The sequence below is a fragment of the Dipodomys merriami genome, unplaced genomic scaffold (assembly GCF_024711535.1).
Source record: "Dipodomys merriami isolate MVZ:Mamm:240054 unplaced genomic scaffold, mDipMer1.0.p SCAF_116, whole genome shotgun sequence".
In the NCBI taxonomy this organism is placed as follows: Eukaryota; Metazoa; Chordata; class Mammalia; order Rodentia; family Heteromyidae; genus Dipodomys; species Dipodomys merriami.
Window position 1 is genome coordinate 27,537 of NW_027202449.1, and position 17,464 is coordinate 45,000.

Consider the following 17,464-nt stretch of genomic DNA (forward strand, 5'->3'; position numbering starts at 1 on the left):
CTTTCACCCCAGCCTCCTACTTTCAGCGCTTTGCGTCCCTCACAGAGGCCCTCAGCCTGGGAGGGTGTGTGCGCTCTGGAGTGCTCCCAGGGAGGGAGGCGGCTCCTTCCCAGGACTGCATGCGGCCCGGGCCCCCTCCATCCCGCCAGCGTGTGCCTCCTCCATCCCGCCAGCGTGTGCCTCCTCCATCCCACCAGCATGTGGCCCCCTCCATCCCGCCAGCAGCTTCTGCCTCTCTTCTGTACACTTCTGCCTTTCTGCCTCTGTGCCCCTCCCTCCCCGGTACCTCCCCTCCCCCTCCCCCTCCCCCCGTTACCCCCCTCCCTCGATGGCCCCCTGCCTTGGGATTTGATAGGGAAACAGACCAGACCGGTTTCCTCCCTCAGGCACTGCTGGCTGCTTCTGCCTCTCCACTTTCCCATCTGAATTTTTTTTGGGGGGCGTGCGGTCATGGGTCCTGAACTCTGGGCCTGGGCGCTGTCCCTCAGCTCTTCAGCTCAAGGCGAGCGCTCTACCCCTTGAGCCACAGCGCCACTTCTGGCTTTCTGGTGGTTCGTTGGAGATCAGAGTCTCACAGACTTTCCTGCCCGGGCTGGCTTTGAACCGTGATCCTCCGATCTCAGCCTCCTGAGTAGTTGGGATGACAGGCGTGGGCCGCCAGCGCCTGGCTCCCATTTGGATTTTGAGGGAAGCCTGAGACCCTTTTCTGAAGGGTCTCCTTGGGGCCTCATGGGGGCTGATGGAGTTTGTGGATTCCTTTGGGTCCTGTGGCTCTCCCTGCCCCTCAGGCCCAGGTGTGGCCTCAGACCTGAGCTCTCCCTGGGCCTGGCCGCACTGGGCTCGGCCTTCTTGCACACCAGCCAGGAGACCACGCCCTTAGCCCTGGACAGCTCACCCTCTAGATGGCTGCCTGGTGGGGCCGGGGAGTGTGACTCCCAGCCGGTCTTCAGAGCTGGCCGGGCTGGCAGGTGCAGGCTGTGTCCCCGGAGGGTTGGGTTCCTTCCTCCGTCACGGGGAGCTGTCCCACCTGGGGCCCCAGGAGGGAGGGAGTCCTGGCGTGGCAGCCCTTCTCTGGAGGCCCTGGGCAGGGCTCCGCCTGCAGGCCCATCCGCGGCCTGACGTCCCCCCACCCCATCAGCCCCCAGACAGCACAGACAGCACTTTCTGGAGCCGTGTCGGTGCCGCTCTGACTCCCGTCTCTTTCAGTGGCGTCGGATGGCTCGTGGTGTGACCTGGCGAAGGCCGAAGGCTGAGACTCTGGATCCGAGCAGCACCGTCTCCGCCCTCCCCTCCCCCGCCTGGGCTTGGGGGCCCAGACCGAGGGTGCCTTCCAGCCCCCCTCCTGCCAGCGAGGGGCCGCCCAGCAAGGGCCGGGCCCTTCCTGCCCGCGGAGCCCAACCCAGGCAGGTCTGCGGCTCGGCTCGCGCGGCTGGGCTGGGGATGGAGCACCAGGGCCTCTGCGCCGCCCGCTCCGCGGCATCCTGCTGTCTCCGCCCGGCCCACACTGGGGAGGTTATGCACGTGGGGTGCGATGGTCTGATACCGACTTTTCACATAGCGCTGTGGTTGCATAACTCGCTCTGCTCCTCCCAGACAAGGCTGTGCTGTGCGGGAGGGAGCACTATCCCCGCGGGAGGGAGCACGGTCCCCGCGGGAGGGAGGGAGCACCGTCCCCGCGGGAGGGAGCACGGTCCCCGCGGGAGGGAGGGAGCACCATCCCCGCGGGAGGGAGCACCATCCCCGCGGGAGGGAGGGAGCACCGTCCCCGCAGGCAGGAGGGAGCACCGTCCCCGCAGGCAGGAGGGAGCACCGTCCCCGCGGGAGGGAGGGAGCACCATCCCCGCGGGAGGGAGGGAGCACGGTCCCCGCGGGAGGGAGCACGGTCCCCACAGGCAGGAGGGATCTCGGGCCCCGTTGGGATGGCTGGGACAGGCCACCCAGCTGCTACGCGGGGCGCTGCCTGGGCGCTGCCTGGGGGCCGGGGCCCTCACTGCGCCTGGCCTGGCTGTCCCGGACGCAGTGAGCAGGCCTGTTCTCCCGGAGGCGGGAGACGCCGTGTTTGGGGAAGTGCGTGCATGCAAACGCGGTGAGATCCATGCACACCTCGTCTTCTCTCACCTTTATTTCATCTCGTCTCAGCCTTGGGTGGGGCGCCCTCACCAGGCCTGAGAGGCCCCAAGCCCGCGCAGGAGCCGGGGTCATGGGGCTGGGACGGGATCTGGGCCCACCGAGCGGCGACGGTCCTCCGGGAAGTCCTGGACGCTGTCTGGTCTGGGTCTCCATCGGAAGGTCTCAGCCTGCCGCGGCGCGTGCGGTGGTCCTGCGGGGAGCCTGCTGCCCAGGCTCGGCCTGGCTGGCCCTCCGGCGGCGGTCACGAGTAGAACTGCCGGACCAGGTCCTTCTTGTTGACCTTGCCCATCTGGTTCCTTGGGATTGCCTCCACCAGCAGGAGCTCGGAAGGCACGGCGTAGGGCGCCAGGAGGTCTCTGCAGGGAAGCACAGCCCAAGGTGGGGCCGGCCGGGGGCGCAGGACAGCTGGGGCCCAGCCCGGGCCTCCCCGCCCTGCCCCCGGCCGGCCACGGGCCCCAGACCCTTCCCAGACGCCATCCCCCCGGGCGCCATCCCCCGCCCAGAACCCCCAGGGTGAGTGGGCACTGAAAGGGCTGGTTGGCTTCCATTTGGTGAATTTGGAGAAGACAGATTGACTGTGATTAGCCTTGTAATCCTGAAATAACTATACTTTTGATGAGCTGGCTTTCCCGTAAATTAATAGAACCTCATCACCAGCGTTTTGTGACCATTCTGTGTCCGTAAGGGATGGTAGTGTGTCTGGTTCAGGTATTGGGGTGCTGCTGGTTCCACACAGAGGGGGACCAGTCCCACGCCGTGGCTGGCTGGCTATTCCTCAGACCATCCATACAGCCGGTCACCGGAGCCTCGGGGTCTGGCATTTGCTTTATGGTAAAGTTCTAAACTGATTTCAACTTAAGAGGACACTGAACTACATCTTTGGCTTTCTGGTTGTTGTGGCAACTGATTCCTGTCCCTTGCACTGCTGGTGGAACAGGGCACCCTAGGGGCTGTGGGCCTGTGGGGCCCCGGGGTGCAGGGACCCTGCGGCCCCCAGGCTGCGGCGTGTGAGAGCCCCGGGCTGCGGCGTGTGTGGCCCGGGCTGCGGTGGTACCGTGTGCGGCCCCCGGGCTGCGGTGGTACCGTGTGTGGCCCTGGGCTGTGGCGTGTGCGGCCCCGGGCTGCGGCATGTGCGGTCCCTGGGCTGCGGTGGTACCGTGTGCGGCCCCGGGCTGCGGCGTGTGCGGCCCCCGGGCTGCGGTGGTACCGTGTGTGGCCCGGGCTGTGGCATGTGCAGCCCCTGGGCTGCGGTGGTACCGTGTGCGGTCCCCGGGCTGCGGTGGTACCGTGTGCGGCCCCCGGGCTGTGGCGTGTGCGGCCCCCGGGCTGCGGTGGTACCGTGTGCGGCCCCCGGGCTGCGGCGTGTGCGGTCCCTGGGCTGCGGTGGTACCGTGTGCGGCCCCCGGGCTGTGGCGTGTGCGGCCCCCGGGCTGCGGCATGTGCGGTCCCCGGGCTGCGGTGGTACCGTGTGCGGCCCCGGGCTGCGGCGTGTGCGGCCCCGGGCTGCGGCGTGTGCGGTCCCTGGGCTGCGGTGGTACCGTGTGCGGCCCCCGGGCTGTGGCGTGTGCGGCCCCCGGGCTGCGGCATGTGCGGTCCCCGGGCTGCGGTGGTACCGTGTGCGGCCCCGGGCTGCGGCGTGTGCGGCCCCGGGCTGCGGCGTGTGCGGCCCCGGGCTGCGGTGAGGGCCCTTGTGTCTGGCACTCACACCTAGCCTCTTTCCTCGACTCCCTTTCCATCTACAAACTCAGAGTTCTGGTTCTGGACACTCGGCTGTTCCATTGTTCATTCTGTCTGGAAATCCTACGTGTCCGCAGGAATGCTCTTATTGATCCTCTCCACAGTTCTGGAAGATGAGGTGCGGCCGGGGAGACCGCGTGTCAGTCTCCAGCCCAGCCTGGTCCACACCTCGCAGTGGTGACTCCCTGACGCCCACACCGCCTGCACGCAGCTCCTGCCCGAGATCCTCCCGCCGCAGCCTCCGATCCACACAGGCTGCGGGCAGCGGCCGGAGCCCGCCCTGCACCCCGGGGAGGCCGGGGGGGGGCGCTCAGGAGTGAGCACACCGCGCCTGGGGCTCCGGATGCAGCTGAGCCTGAGGCTCACGGGTCGCCCCCATCCCTAACTCCGTCGCAGCTCTAAGAATAAAATGTCTGCTTCCCGTCCCCATCCTGAACTAGGGTTTGACCTCGAGGCCTTGTGCTGCTGGGGCCTCTTACCAAGGAGCCATGCTGCCAGCCGGTTTTTAGTTTCCTCCCTTTTAAACAAAGCAATTGCTTAATCAAAGCAGCAACTGGCCAAGCATGCTCTTTCTGCTCCTGTGCTGAACTGCAGAGCGCCAGCTGTGATTTTGCAAATCGAGGGGAATCTTTAATCGCCCAGCTGTGCAGCTCTGATGGAGCAGGGCCTCCCACTGTTCGTGAAACTGTGTTGGACAGCCAGAAATATCTCCACGCGGGGAGGGGAGGGGAGCACGCTGGCAGGAGCGGGTGGGCGGGGGAGACGGCGTGAAAACGTCTCAGACTCCAGGGAAAGAACCTGGGGCGAGACTACCGGCTGCGGGGAGACGCGGCAGCTCTGCCATGGGGCTCCCGGGGCCCCGCTCTGCCCGTGTGGCCTTACACAGAACCACAGGCGCCGCGCAGGACCTGGAATCTGGAGGACGGCCCTGAGAAGAGGAAGGCAGGGCGGGGACCGCCAGGACAGGGCCGCTGGTGACAGGATGGAAGGCAAGGAGCTGGGTAGGCCTGAGGAAGAAGCCGCGGCGTGGGACCTGGCACTGAAGGACGGGAAGGAGGGGGGGCTGAGCCGGGTCTGCCGGGAAGCGCCCGGCAGGAAGCGGCAAAGGCCGGGGGTCATGGGCGGCAGAGTCTGGTGGAGGGGCAGTTGGTCCCGCGCCCGTGGCCAGGTCTGGACTATGCAGACCTTCCCCGTGGCATCCAGCTGAACCACACATGAGCTTCATCCTGAAGCGGAGTCCTTGGAACACATTTCTACCACCCAAAAACAGGCTTCCTGGCCCAGTCTGCAGGCCGACGCTGCCCGCTGCCCACGTCACTCCGTGGGGGCAGAGGGTGGAGCCACTCCAGGCCCACCGCCGGCCGGCCAGCCCCCCTCCCCCGACGGTGGACGCCGAGACCCGGGACCCTCACGTCCCATCCCCCGTCACGCCCCATCCCCCAGCCGGCCAGCCCCCCCTCCCCCGACGGTGGACGCCGAGACCCGGGACCCTCACGTCCCATCCCCCGTCACGCCCCATCCCCTGCCCTACCTGGCCCACGCCTTGAGGTCTCTGTGGGACAGGGAGTGTCCTTTTTGAAGGGACACCACAGCTGTGACTCGCTGGCCCCACATCAGGTCTGGAACTCCGATCACAGCCACATCTGAGGACAGAGGAAGGATATCTGAGGAGTCCCTGGTGTCCTGCCCATGTGGGAGGGACAGGCTCCCACAGCGTTCCCTGGGCTCCACGGGCTCCACGGCAGGGGCGAGGGCTGGGGCTCAGCCTCCACGCGGCTCTGGGCCTGCCAGGCAGGGGTGAGGGCTGGCCAGGCCTGCAGGCTGCCTGGGTATGGTGGGCGGGTTTCCATCAGAGCCCACGCACCCTGGTTTGGCCCACAGCACTCCGGGTGACAGGCAGGGCAGGGCCCCTGTCCCTTACCGGTGATGCTGGGGTGGGTCAGCAGGTGGCGCTCGATCTCTAGGGCGCTGACTTTATAGCCTCCGGTCTTGATGATGTCCACTGATGTCCGGCCTCGAATCCAGTACTTGCCGTCCTTGAACACAGCGGTGTCCCCTAGAAAACGTGCTTCTGAGACACCTGGACACATTCCGTCCCCAGAGGGTAAACTCTGGGGTCCTGGCAGTAACTATGGGAGTTGTGGAGGGCTGTGTGCACGCATGTGCGCGTGCACACGCACACATGCGCACGCGCACACACACACACACACACACACACACACACACACACACACAGGACCTGTCAAACCCTAGCATCCACGCCCCATTCCTGTAGGGCCCACTTCAGCCCACCCCTTCCCCACACCCCTCCTGCCAGTGTGGGCATCCAGTCCACCAGGCCCACGGTGCGCCAGCTGGGGTCTGAAACATCTCGGACTCAGAAGCCAAGCGAGTCGTTTCTGTCAAAGCCATCAGCACCACTCGGATGGGCGCAGTGCGGCATTCTCAAAACAGGCAGCAGGAGCCGGGCGCTGGTGGCTCACGCCTGTAATCCTAGCTACTCAGGAGGCTGAGATCTGAGGATCGCGGTTCAAAGCCAGCCCGGGCAAGAAAGACCGTGAGACTCCTATCTCCAATAAACCACCAGAAAACCGGAAGTGGCGCTGTAGCTCAAGTGGTAGAGTGCTCGCCTTGAGCTGAAGAACTGAGGGACAGCGCCCAGGCCCAGAGTTCAAGCCTCACGACCGACAAAAAAAAAACAAAACAAAAAAACAGGCAGCAGGAACGACGTTAGACGGTTTGCCCTGACTCGGGCCCGCACGCAGGGTCGGCCCACGGCCAGTCCCTCATGCAGTGCCTCAGGCCCACGAAGACACCCCCACCCCGTGCTGGGTAAAAACAAGCCAGCCAGCCAGCGCGGGTGGCTCCCACCTGTCATCCTAACCGCTCAGGAGGCTGAGACCTGAGGACTGAGGTTCAAAGACAGCCCGGGCAGGAAAGTGAGATTCTCTAACCCCCAAAGGCCAGAGGTGGAGCTGTGGCTTAAGTGGTAGAGTGCTCGCCTTGAGCACAAAAGGCTCAGGGACAGCGCCCAGGCCCTGAGTTCAAGCCCCAGGATCGGCACAAACAAACGAAACCTTGCTCCTCACATCCTGCAGGGGCGTGGTCCTGCGGGGACGGGCGACTGCGGGCATCTCTCCCAACGGGAGGGGTGTGCTCTGCACAGCTGCCCCCAAACCAGCTCTGCCCTTTTCTCACTACGCAGGGATCGTCCCCCACTCCTGCTGTCAATGTGGGAAGGTGCCTTCCATCACCTTGCTCCTCCCTGGGCCTGCGGCGTGGGTGTGCACTAGTCCATGATGCGGGATGGGTGGGGCCAGGATGGGCTCCAGGCTGGGCTTGGCCTGCCCAGCCTGGGTCAGCGGTCTGCTTCTCGCAGCGAGGGGGGGCCTGACTCAGCGCGTTCCCCCGGGGCTCGGGCGCTGGACATGGCCTCCTGTCCCCCTGCGCAGCCCTGTGCAGTCCCAGTGTGGCTGGAGGGGGCTCTGGTCCTGGGGGGTCCCCCCTCCCCGGCCCCGAGGCCCCAGTGTGGCTGGAGGGGGCTCTGGTCCTGGGGGGTCCCCCCTCCCCGGCCCCGAGGCCCCAGTGTGGCTGGAGGGGGCTCTGGCCCTGGGGGTCCCCCTCCCCGGCCCCGAGGCCCCAGTGTGGCTGGAGGGGGCTCTGGTCCTGGGGTCCCCCTCCCCGGCCCCGAGGCCCCAGTGTGGCTGGAGGGGGCTCTGGTCCTGGGGGGTCCCCCCTCCCCGGCCCCGAGGCCTTACCGTGGCCTCACCGAGCGGTCAAGCCCAGGCCGCTGCCGGGCCCAGCCTCACCCCCATCTCGTGTATTCCAGAGCGTGGCGCAGAGCTGCCCCTGGCTAAAAGCCTGGCAGTTGTTCATGAGGCTACACAGACTCAGGGCGGAACTGGAGCATATGTCCTCCATAGGCACCAAGTACGGTCTGCCCAGAGAGTGTGGGGCCTGGGCTGCTCAGAGAGGCGGTCAGTGTGGCCGCGGCCTGCCCTCCCCACAGAGAGGCGGTCAGTGTGGCCGCGGCCTGCCCTCCCCACAGAGAGGCGGTCAGTGTGGCCACAGCCTGCCCTCCCCACACGTGTCCCAGCGGCTCAGTGTGGCCGCGGCCTGCCCTCCCCACAGGTGTCCCAGCGGCTCAGTGTGGCCGCGGCCTGCCCTCCCCACAGGTGTCCCAGCGGCTCAGTGTGGCCGTGGCCTGCCCTCCCCACAGGTGTCCCAGCGGCTCAGTGTGGCCGCGGCCTGCCCTCCCCACAGAGAGACGGTCAGTGTGGCCGCGGCCTGCCCTCCCCACAGGTGTCCCAGCGGCTCAGTGTGGCCGCGGCCTGCCCTCCCCACAGGTGTCCCAGCGGCTCAGTGTGGCCGCGGCCTGCCCTCCCCACAGGTGTCCCAGCGGCTCAGTGTGGCCGCGGCCTGCCCTCCCCACAGGTGTCCCAGCGGCTCAGTCCGGCTCTGCCAGTGGCTGCGGAGGCGGCACAGCATGCCTGTCACCTGTTCTTATCCAGAAGACACTGAGCGCCTGGCCAGGAAACAGCTCCATGTCCTGCCACAGGACGCCCTGGTGCCACCAACGGAAGGGACACCCAGTCACGGAATTTCACTTAATGTGTGACCCTCAGCCTGCCCCTCCAGCCTGCCCCACCCCGGTGTGGGCCTCACCTCCTCCAGCCCTCCTCTCCCCCTCCCCTACTAGGTCCTTGCAGAAGGGCAGAGCAGTGGTTTTGTCCTGGCTCCAACTCCATCACCAGGGCCAGGGGCATCAAAGCCAAGGTTTACATGAAGTTTTGAGGAAGCCAGGGGTGGGAGGAGGAGGAGGAGGAGGCCAGGGGTGGGAGGAGGAGGAGGAGGCCAGGGGTGGGAGGAGGAGGAGGAGGAGGCCAGGGGTGGGAGGGAGGGAGGAGGAGGAGGCCAGAGGTGGGAGGGAGGAGGAGGAGGAGGAGGCCAGGGATGGGAGGGAGGAGGAGGAGGAGGAGGCCAGGGCTGGGAGGGAGGAGGAGGAGGAGGCCAGGGGTGGGAGGGAGGGAGGAGGAGGAGGCCAGGGGTGGGAGGGAGGAGGAGGAGGAGGCCAGGGGTGGGAGGGAGGGAGGAGGAGGAGGCCAGGGGTAGGAGGGAGGAGGAAGAGGAGGCCAGGGGTGGGAGGGAGGAGGAGGAGGAGGCCAGGGGTGGGAGGGAGGGAGGAGGAGGAGGCCAGAAGTGGGAGGGAGGGAGGGAGGAGGAGGCCAGGGGTGGGAGGGAGGAGGAGGAGGAGGCCAGGGGTGGGAGGGAGGGAGGAGGAGGAGGTCAGGGGTGGGAGGGAGGAGGAGGAGGAGGCCAGGGGTGGGAGGGAGGGAGGAGGAGGAGGCCAGAGGTGGGTGGGAGGGAGGAGGAGGAGGAGGAGAGGGGTGGGAGGGAGGGAGGGGGGAGGAGGCCAGGGGTGGGAGGGAGGGAGGAGGAGGAGGCCAGGGGTGGGAGGGAGTTGGAAGAGGAGGAGGCCAGGGGTGGGAGGGAGGGAGGGGGGAGGAGGCCAGGGGTGGGAGGAGGAGGAGGAGGCCAGGGGTGGGAGGGAGGGAGGGGGGAGGAGGCCAGAGGTGGGAGGGAGGGAGGGGGGAGGAGGCCAGGGGTGGGAGGGAGGAGGAGGAGGAGGCCAGGGGTGGGAGGGAGGGAGGAGGAGGAGGCCAGAGGTGGGAGGGAGGAGGAGGAGGAGGCCGGGGTGGGAGGGAGGAGGAGGCTGGTCCCGGGTACCAGGCTGTCAAGTGGGGAGTTAAAGGTAAGTCTTTGCTGTGAAATGCATACCAAACAAGTTAAGTAACATTTACTTTTTGTAGCAACGTATTTATGGAAATGCATGGCTTGGGCTTCAGCTTCTCCTGCCAGCGCGTCTCCACAGCCTGGCACGCATTCAGGGCATTTGTTCTGACAGATACAAGGTAGCAATCAATACAATCTTATTACATGGATTTATGCACCGCTTTCAAATACAGGGCTATTTCATGTGTCTGCCTCAGACCATAATTGAAAATAAATCTCTCCAATGTGCAGATTCTAATTTTCTGGATGCATGAGTGGGGGGGGGGTGAAGGCCTTGCCAAGGTGAGCCTAGAAGCTGCTGCCCACGGGGGCTGCACCACTGGACAGGGGAGCTGCACCACTGTCCACGGGCTGCTGTCCACGGGAGCTGCACCGCTGGACAGGGGAGCTGCACCGCTGGACAGGGGAGCTGCACCGCTGGACAGGGGAACTGCACCGCTGGACAGGGGAGCTGCACCACTGTCCACGGCTGCCATCCACGGGAGCTGCACCGCTGGCCACAGGCTGCCGTCCACGGGAGCTGCACCGCTGGACAGGGGAGCTGCACCACTGTCCACGGGCTGCTGTCCACGGGAGCTGCACCACTGGCCACGGCTGCCATCCACGGGAGCTGCACCGCTGGCCACAGGCTGCCGTCCACGGGAGCTGCACCGCTGGCCAGAGATGACCCTGGCCTGAGCCAGGCTCTAGCACAATGGCAGGAACCTGCAGGCACCCCAAGATGCACCTGATCCTTGAAGCTCTGGGGACTCCAGGACCAACTCTGAGGGCCCCCCCTGTCTTGCAGGGGAGAGGATGGAGCTGGTAGGGGAGGCACTGGCACCCACCAGAAACCTCAGGCTCCCCTGGGGCCCCGCACGGCCACCTATCCAGAAGCTGTCCTGAAGGCCAGCGAGAGGGGCTGTGCATGGCAGAGTACAGCTGGCTACCACTGCCTTCCTCTGGGAAGGAACGTCGTAAGGAACAGACGATGGAAATAAAACAGCCAAGTGCTGTCCGAGATCATGCCTGTAATCCTAGCTACTCAGGAGGCTGAGATCTGAGATTTGAAGCCAGCCCGGGCAGAAAAGTCCCAATTAGACTCTTATCTCCAGTTAACCACTCAAAAACCAGAAGTGGGGCTGTGGCTCAAATGGTAGAGGCTAGCCTTGACCAAAAGCGCTGAGGGACAGCGCCCAGGCCTGGAGTTCAAGCTCCACAACCAACCAAAAAAAATAGTAAAACAGAGCTGGCAGCTTTGCAGGGTCGTAAATCTCACCAAATCCTGCCCGGGACCGTGCCAGCCCGACCGATCTGCTCTCCCTCTGGAGACAAGAACCAATGGACGCTTTCCTTTCTTTTTATAAAGAAAGGCATAGAAAGAAGACTAGCTAAACCTGGAAACTGGAGAGCAGATGACAAGGGGCTCAGAGGGGACAGAGCCATAAGGGCTGCCCTGCGGGGCAGGTGTGGCAGGAAGTGGGATTCCCCAAAGGCTGTGATACTTGCCTCTTTCCTCAGGAGGAAGACAGAGCTGCTGGCAGGGGCCTGGCCCGGTCAGCACAGCCGGGCTCCATCCACCAGCCTCAGAGTGGGGGACACAGCGAAGGAAAAGCACAATGGAGACAGTTAGGCCCACACTCACTCTGTCCTGTTGTGATGGCGCTGTCTACACCGTTCAAACGATCAGAACTTAAAGGAACTTTCACCAGACTTCTAGCAATCACATAGATAAAAAACGCCAACCGTCTTCCAATACACCACTGATAACCACTTGAGGAACGCAATAGGAAGACACCCACTCAGCAGGGGCAACGATGCTAAACCTGACAAAACTATGGGGAATTCGGCAGGCAGTGGAAGGGAGGCTGAGCCAGACGGTGGGGGTGTGTTGGAGGCCCCCAGGAACCACCCTGGCTGACATGGAGGGGGACAGCCCCCGGGTGCCCAGGCCTGCCGGAGGGCAGTGCTGGCCCCTCTGCAGTGCTGTGTCTCTTGCAGCGGGTACGCTGGCGCTCACGGGCCCACCCACCCACGGCAGTTCACTGCAGGGTGAGGCAGGGTCCGCTCCCCAGCACAGACCCGGGGTCCAGCCCAACCCAGTAGGCTGATGGTAGGCTCCTGGCTTCCACACAGAGGTGTCACAGATTCAACAAGTCATCCGAGTTCCTACAGAGGATTAGGGGGCAAAGGTTGACGGGTCACACTTATAAACCCATCTGCTGCCACATGTTGAAGACATGTCTCAGCCTTGGCTGGAGAGGGCCAAGGATGTCCTGGCGCAGACCAGGGAGGAGCAGCCAAGGCTCCGCTGGCCATGCCAACAGGCTTGGCATAGAGCAACGGGGCAGGAGAACCGTAGGAGGGCCGGCCACACGGCAGGGGCAGCACAGCAGTCTCTCTTGGAGCAAGAGCCAGCCCCCACCGGCGCCTCTGCTGGCATGTGGGAGCTGCTCTCTGAGCAGCCGCCCTCTGTGGCCGTGAGCCCATGGCCCTCCCTGATGGCTTGTTACTACTAACCATGCATTGCGACGTGCGTAGCGGTCGACTCCGGCAACCCCTGGCCTTCAGGCCTGGAAAGTTACCCCTCTCCTGAGCCCAGCCTGCGCTGCTGCAGGAAAGACTCGTCACTCAAGACTGCAGGACTTGGGCTGCCTGCCTAGCCACCGGGGCCCTGGCTTGCGGGCTCACCCGCCTGCCTGCTCGAGCGCCAGGCAGACAACACCGGACGTGCTCGGAGCAGGTCTGTGTGGAAGTCAGCGTCTGGGGAGCTGCTGGGGCTTCCAGGGGAGCCGCTCCAGGGACGGGGACCCTTGCAAGCCGTGAGTCTCCCACTGTGCTCTCCAGGCAGAGCCGGGCTTCAGGAAAGAGGGCAGAAGAGGCAGAGTGGCGGGCATCAAGGGGTGACCTCTCCAGGGCCTGGGGGAGGGGGTGGTGGGCGGGGTGACCTCTCCAGGGCCTGGGGGAGGGGGTTTGGGGGAGGGGGTGACCTCTCCAGGGCCTGGGGGGGGTTTGGGGGAGGGGGTTTGGGGGAGGGGGTGACCTCTCCACGGCCTGGGGGAGGGGTGGTGCACTGGGCTCTCTCAAATGTCAGAACAGAGCTTACGTGACAGCTTATGCCAGCGTCTGTGCGGCAGGAGGGACTGGCCGAGGAAAGGGTTAAGTTTAATTTATCCTGATTTCTACTTACTATCATGCTCTCCCGTAGGAGCAGCAGCTGCGAGCTGATTGCACGCTCTCATTATGCAGTCTGTGTCACTAATGGCCTGTGACAAAGGCTTGCCGGCTTCCAGGCCTTACCCCCGAGAGCCAATTAAACACACACTCCCCTCCTGTGTGCAGCACATTACAATGAAATTAAACTGAATTTCAAAATCACTCTCTCCTGAAGACATCTCTTTACGATAATTAATGCGTGCGACTCCTGTGCTGCCCACGTGGTGCCCGGCCGCCTGGGGCTCTGCGAGCCAGGCCTGGGCAGAGCCCAGGGTTGGGAGCCTGGGCCTCTCCAGGGAAAAACGTTGGCTTCCTGTCTGAACTCAGACATGGAAGGCGGCGATCACAAAGCAAGCTGGGTCTCGGCGGAGGTGGCCGGGAGCGCGGGCGGGGCCCGAGGGGCACATCCGCACAAAAGCAGCGTCTCTCAAATACGGCATTTGAGGGACAATCTCGGGGCGGAGTCGCTTCTCCCAGAGCTGGCATGGGAGGGGCGTCTTCAGAGGGAGCGCTGGGCGGGTGTGTGGTAGCACTCCTTCGCAGACCACGGGGACAGGAGCATGTCCCGCGTGCCTGGGCCCAGCCCCGGGGCACCACCAGGCAGCCTGGCGCCTGCAGGACATGCCCCAGGCCCTGCTTCTGCTCTGGGCACCGGCCAGCACCCCACACACCTCACACCTCTGCTCTGGGCACCGGCCGGCACCCCACACACCTCTGCTCTGGGCACCGGCACCCCACACACCTCTGCAAGGCCCCGCTGGCCACTGGGGCTCCTGTCCACACAACTTGGAGCTCCCGACACCACGGCTGGGAGGAGAAGGGCTGGGGTGGGTCGGAGGGTGCAGGGCTGGCTGGGTTGGCATGTCTAGCCCCTGGTGCCACAAAGGGGAGGCAGAAGGGAGCTGCCAGACAGCCCGACTCCCCTCCGGAGACCCCCTGCCTGCCCCTTTATCCCAAAGGTCCTCAGGGCACACAGACCCCCAGCACTGGGTTCCTGGTGGCCACTTTGGTCTTCCCTGGTAGGACAGATTGATGGCTTTCTACCCACAGATCACAGTGGCTCAGGCCGGCTGGGACAACACACATTTTTAAGTGGGGCTGAGCCCCATCTGGTGAAGCCTCAGCCTCTCCCCCCCCCCCCCCGCCCAGATGCTCCTTGATGGAATGCAGCCTGTGGGCAGGCCCGGGAAACCTCGGGCCCGGGGGTGAAACAAATGACCTGGGGTGGTAACAGGCCCTCGTGTCCCCTCCTGCCCACAGGGCCGGGCCCTACCTGTTCTAAACCAGCCATCCGGGGTGAACGCCTTCTTAGTTTCTTCGGGTTTATCCCAGTATTCCCGAAACACAGAGGGACCCCTGACCAGCAGCTCCCCTTCCTTCTCTTCGAACCCTGGGGTCACCTGCGGAAGGTGAGAGACAGGTAGGTCAGAAGGGAGCCCTCTCAACACCTCCAAGTGGGACCCGCCTGCACGCAGCCTCTGCCGCCTCGCAGTCAGAAGCTTTCTGAGATTATCAATGAGCCCGCACCTGCACGCCCGCTCCCGCCCTGCTGTGCTCCACACAGCCGCAGCCACACGTGGCCAGGAGCCCAGCCCCCACCTGCACGCCCGCTCGCGCCCTGCTGTGCTCCACACAACCGCAGCCACACGTGGCCAGGAGCCCAGCCCCCACCTGCACGCCCGCTCGCGCCCTGCTGTGCTCCACACAACCGCAGCCACACGTGGCCAGGAGCCCAGCCCCCACCTGCACGCCCGCTCCCGCCCTGCTGTGCTCCACACAACCGCAGCCACACGTGGCCAGGAGCCCAGCCCCCACCTGCACGCCCGCTCGCGCCCTGCTGTGCTCCACACAACCGCAGCCACACGTGGCCAGGAGCCCAGCCGTGGAACTGGGAGCAGGCAGCCCCTGGCAGGGCCTTCTGGGGGCAGGGCTCTGCCTGGAGCCCTGCAGGGATGTTGAGCGAGGAGCAGAGCTGAGGCCCCTCCCCAGCCAGCGCACACCCGGTTCGCCGTCTTGGAGCCCTGTCCCGTCTCCGATTTGTGGCAGGGCCTGTGGGGAAGCTGCTGGTCAGGTGTGAGGTGACAGCACAGAGCCACAGGCGGTGCCAGTCATGGGGCAGCGGCAGTAACTGTCCCCCGTATTTACCAGAGGTGCACTTTTTTGACCCATTTGTCTGCGTCCTTCATTTTTTTTTCAGTACTGAAGTTTTGAACTCAACACCTCACCTGTGCTAGGCAGGTGCTCTGCTGCCTGAGCCATATTCCCGGAAGATGAACTGTAAATCATTACTCCTTCCAAAAAAAAAAGTAGCCCTAACTACCATAGAGCCTCAGGCAGACCCCAGACAATACTGAGAGGACGTCACCACCACGAGACCCCCTGGACCAAGCGTGAGGCTGAGGACGCTGGCCCTGCAGAGGCCTTGGTGAGGTGCTTGTGTCTTGAGCTCAGGGCCTCATGGTTGGTAGGCAGAGGGCTCTACCATTTGCCATATCTCTACTTCTGATGTTTTCTGGCTAATTGGAAATAAGAGTCCCATGAACTTTTCTGTCTAGACAGCTCTGAACTGTGATTCTCAGAGCTTGCCTCCTGAGTAGCTAGCATGACAGCATCCGCTTCCACTCTTTCTTCCTCTTGCCTAAATGCTCTGGGTAGATCTCTCAGGACTATAGAATCCAAGGGGCAAAATTAGCCATTCTTGCCTTGTTCTACATCTTTTTTTTTTTTTTTTGGTCAGTCATGGGGCTTGAACCCTGGGCCTGAGCACTGTCCCTCAGCTCTTCAGCTCCAGGTGAGCACTCTACCACGTGAGCTACAGTGCACTTCTGGTTTTCTGGTGGTTTATTGGAGGTAAGAGTCTCACGGACTTTCCTGCCTGGGCTGGCTTTGAACCACGTTCCTTAGATCTCAGCCTCCTGAGTAGCTGGGATGACAGGCGTGAGCCACCTGTGCCTGGCCTTGTTCTACATCTTTCCTCATTCAATACGGTGGGAAGCCATGGGTGTGTCAGATGTGCTTTTATTTTTGTGCTGGTTGTGTGCTTGAACTCAGGGCCTTGTGCTCCCACATGGCTTTTCTGCTCAAGGCTCTACCACTTAGGCCATACCAACACTTCCAGGTGCAGTCTTTATTACGTTGTGGTATATTCCAATGGCGGGCGGGGCGGGGAGTGGCCCCTGGTGACCTCCAGCTTCCTGGGCGACGACAGCACTCTAAAACTGTCTGTGAAGACAGGTGCACAATTCTGCAAACGCACTAAAAGCCACCGGACCGTGTACTTCACATGTGTGAACTACACAGAAATTCTATCTTGATAAAGCTCTTAGAGAAAAGACCCAGAGCCAGCAATAAACCACACGTTTGTTTCCTGGGCCAGAAGTATCCTGAGCTCACAGGAAAGAAACCTCATCTCCAGGGAGCAGCTGCTCAGGACCAAGGCGTTGGGGGGCGAGGGGGAGCAGGAAATGGGCTGGGGGTCCCTGAGTGTCCCACACTTCCTGTGCCTTCCCCTGGAGGCATCTGGGGAGAAAGGCCCGGTGTGTCCACGGGACAGGCATAGAGAAGCTAAGCGGTCTGCAGACATTCACGAGGCGGGTGGTGACCGGCTCTCCTGGGGAGGCTCCCTGTCTGGGGTCCTGGCATCTCCTTGCTGCCCTTTTACAAAGGGGAAGTGACCCTGCCACACCAGAAGGACCCAGCGCCTGAGCTGAGTGTCAGGAAGGGAGGGAGGTGGGGCCTCCACCCAGGCAGGAGGGACACAGATACGCGGCGTGGGGAGGTGGGTCCACCCAGGCAGGAGGGACACAGATACGCGGCGTGGGGAGGTGGGTCCACCCAGGCAGGAGGGACACAGATACGCGGCGTGGGGAGGTGGGTCCACCCAGGCAGGAGGGCAGGAGGGACACAGATACCACGGCATGGGGAGGTGGGTCCACCCAGGCAGGAGGGCAGGAGGGACACAGATACCACGGCATGGGGAGGTGGGTCCACCCAGGCAGGAGGGACACAGATACGCGGCGTGGGGAGGTGGGGCCTCCACCCAGGCAGGAGGGACACAGATACGCGGCGTGGGGAGGTGGGTCCACCCAGGCAGGAGGGACACAGATACGTGGCATGGGGAGGTGGGGCCTCCACCCAGGCAGGAGGGACACAGATACCACGGCGTGGGGAGGTGGGGCCTCCACCCAGGCAGGAGGGACACAGATACCACGGCGTGGGGAGGTGGGTCCACCCAGGCAGGAGGGACACAGATACCACGGCGTGGGGAGATGGGTCCACCCAGGCAGGAGGGCAGGAGGGACACAGATACGCGGCATGGGGAGGTGGGTCCACCCAGGCAGGAGGGACACAGATACCACGGCGTGGGGAGGTGGGTCCACCCAGGCAGGAGGGACACAGATACCACGGCGTGGGGAGGTGGGGCCTCCACCCAGGCAGGAGGGACACAGATACGCGGCGTGGGGAGGTGGGACCTCCACCCAGGCAGGAGGGACACAGATACGCGGCGTGGGGAGGTGGGTCCACCCAGGCAGGAAGGACACAGATACCACGGCATGGGGAGGTGGGTCCACCCAGGCAGGAGGGACACAGATACCACGGCATGGGGAGG

The 17,464-nt window shown here is 64.2% G+C and overlaps 1 protein-coding gene across 2 annotated transcripts in view; it reads right to left on the bottom strand.

The window, feature by feature from the left end:
* Positions 1 to 2,104: 2,104 nt before the first annotated feature.
* Positions 2,105 to 17,464, bottom strand: part of LOC138822819 (malonate--CoA ligase ACSF3, mitochondrial-like) — a 37,981-nt gene continuing 22,621 nt past the window's right edge. For both annotated transcript variants that reach the window (XM_070015745.1, XM_070015746.1), the window contains 4 exons: positions 14,129 to 14,255; positions 5,789 to 5,923; positions 5,399 to 5,510; positions 2,105 to 2,486 (listed from right to left, as the gene is read on the bottom strand). In XM_070015745.1, the coding sequence (XP_069871846.1) occupies positions 2,372 to 2,486; positions 5,399 to 5,510; positions 5,789 to 5,923; positions 14,129 to 14,255 (489 nt within the window). In that variant the 3' untranslated portion in view covers positions 2,105 to 2,371. The remainder of the gene's footprint in view (positions 2,487 to 5,398; positions 5,511 to 5,788; positions 5,924 to 14,128; positions 14,256 to 17,464) is intronic.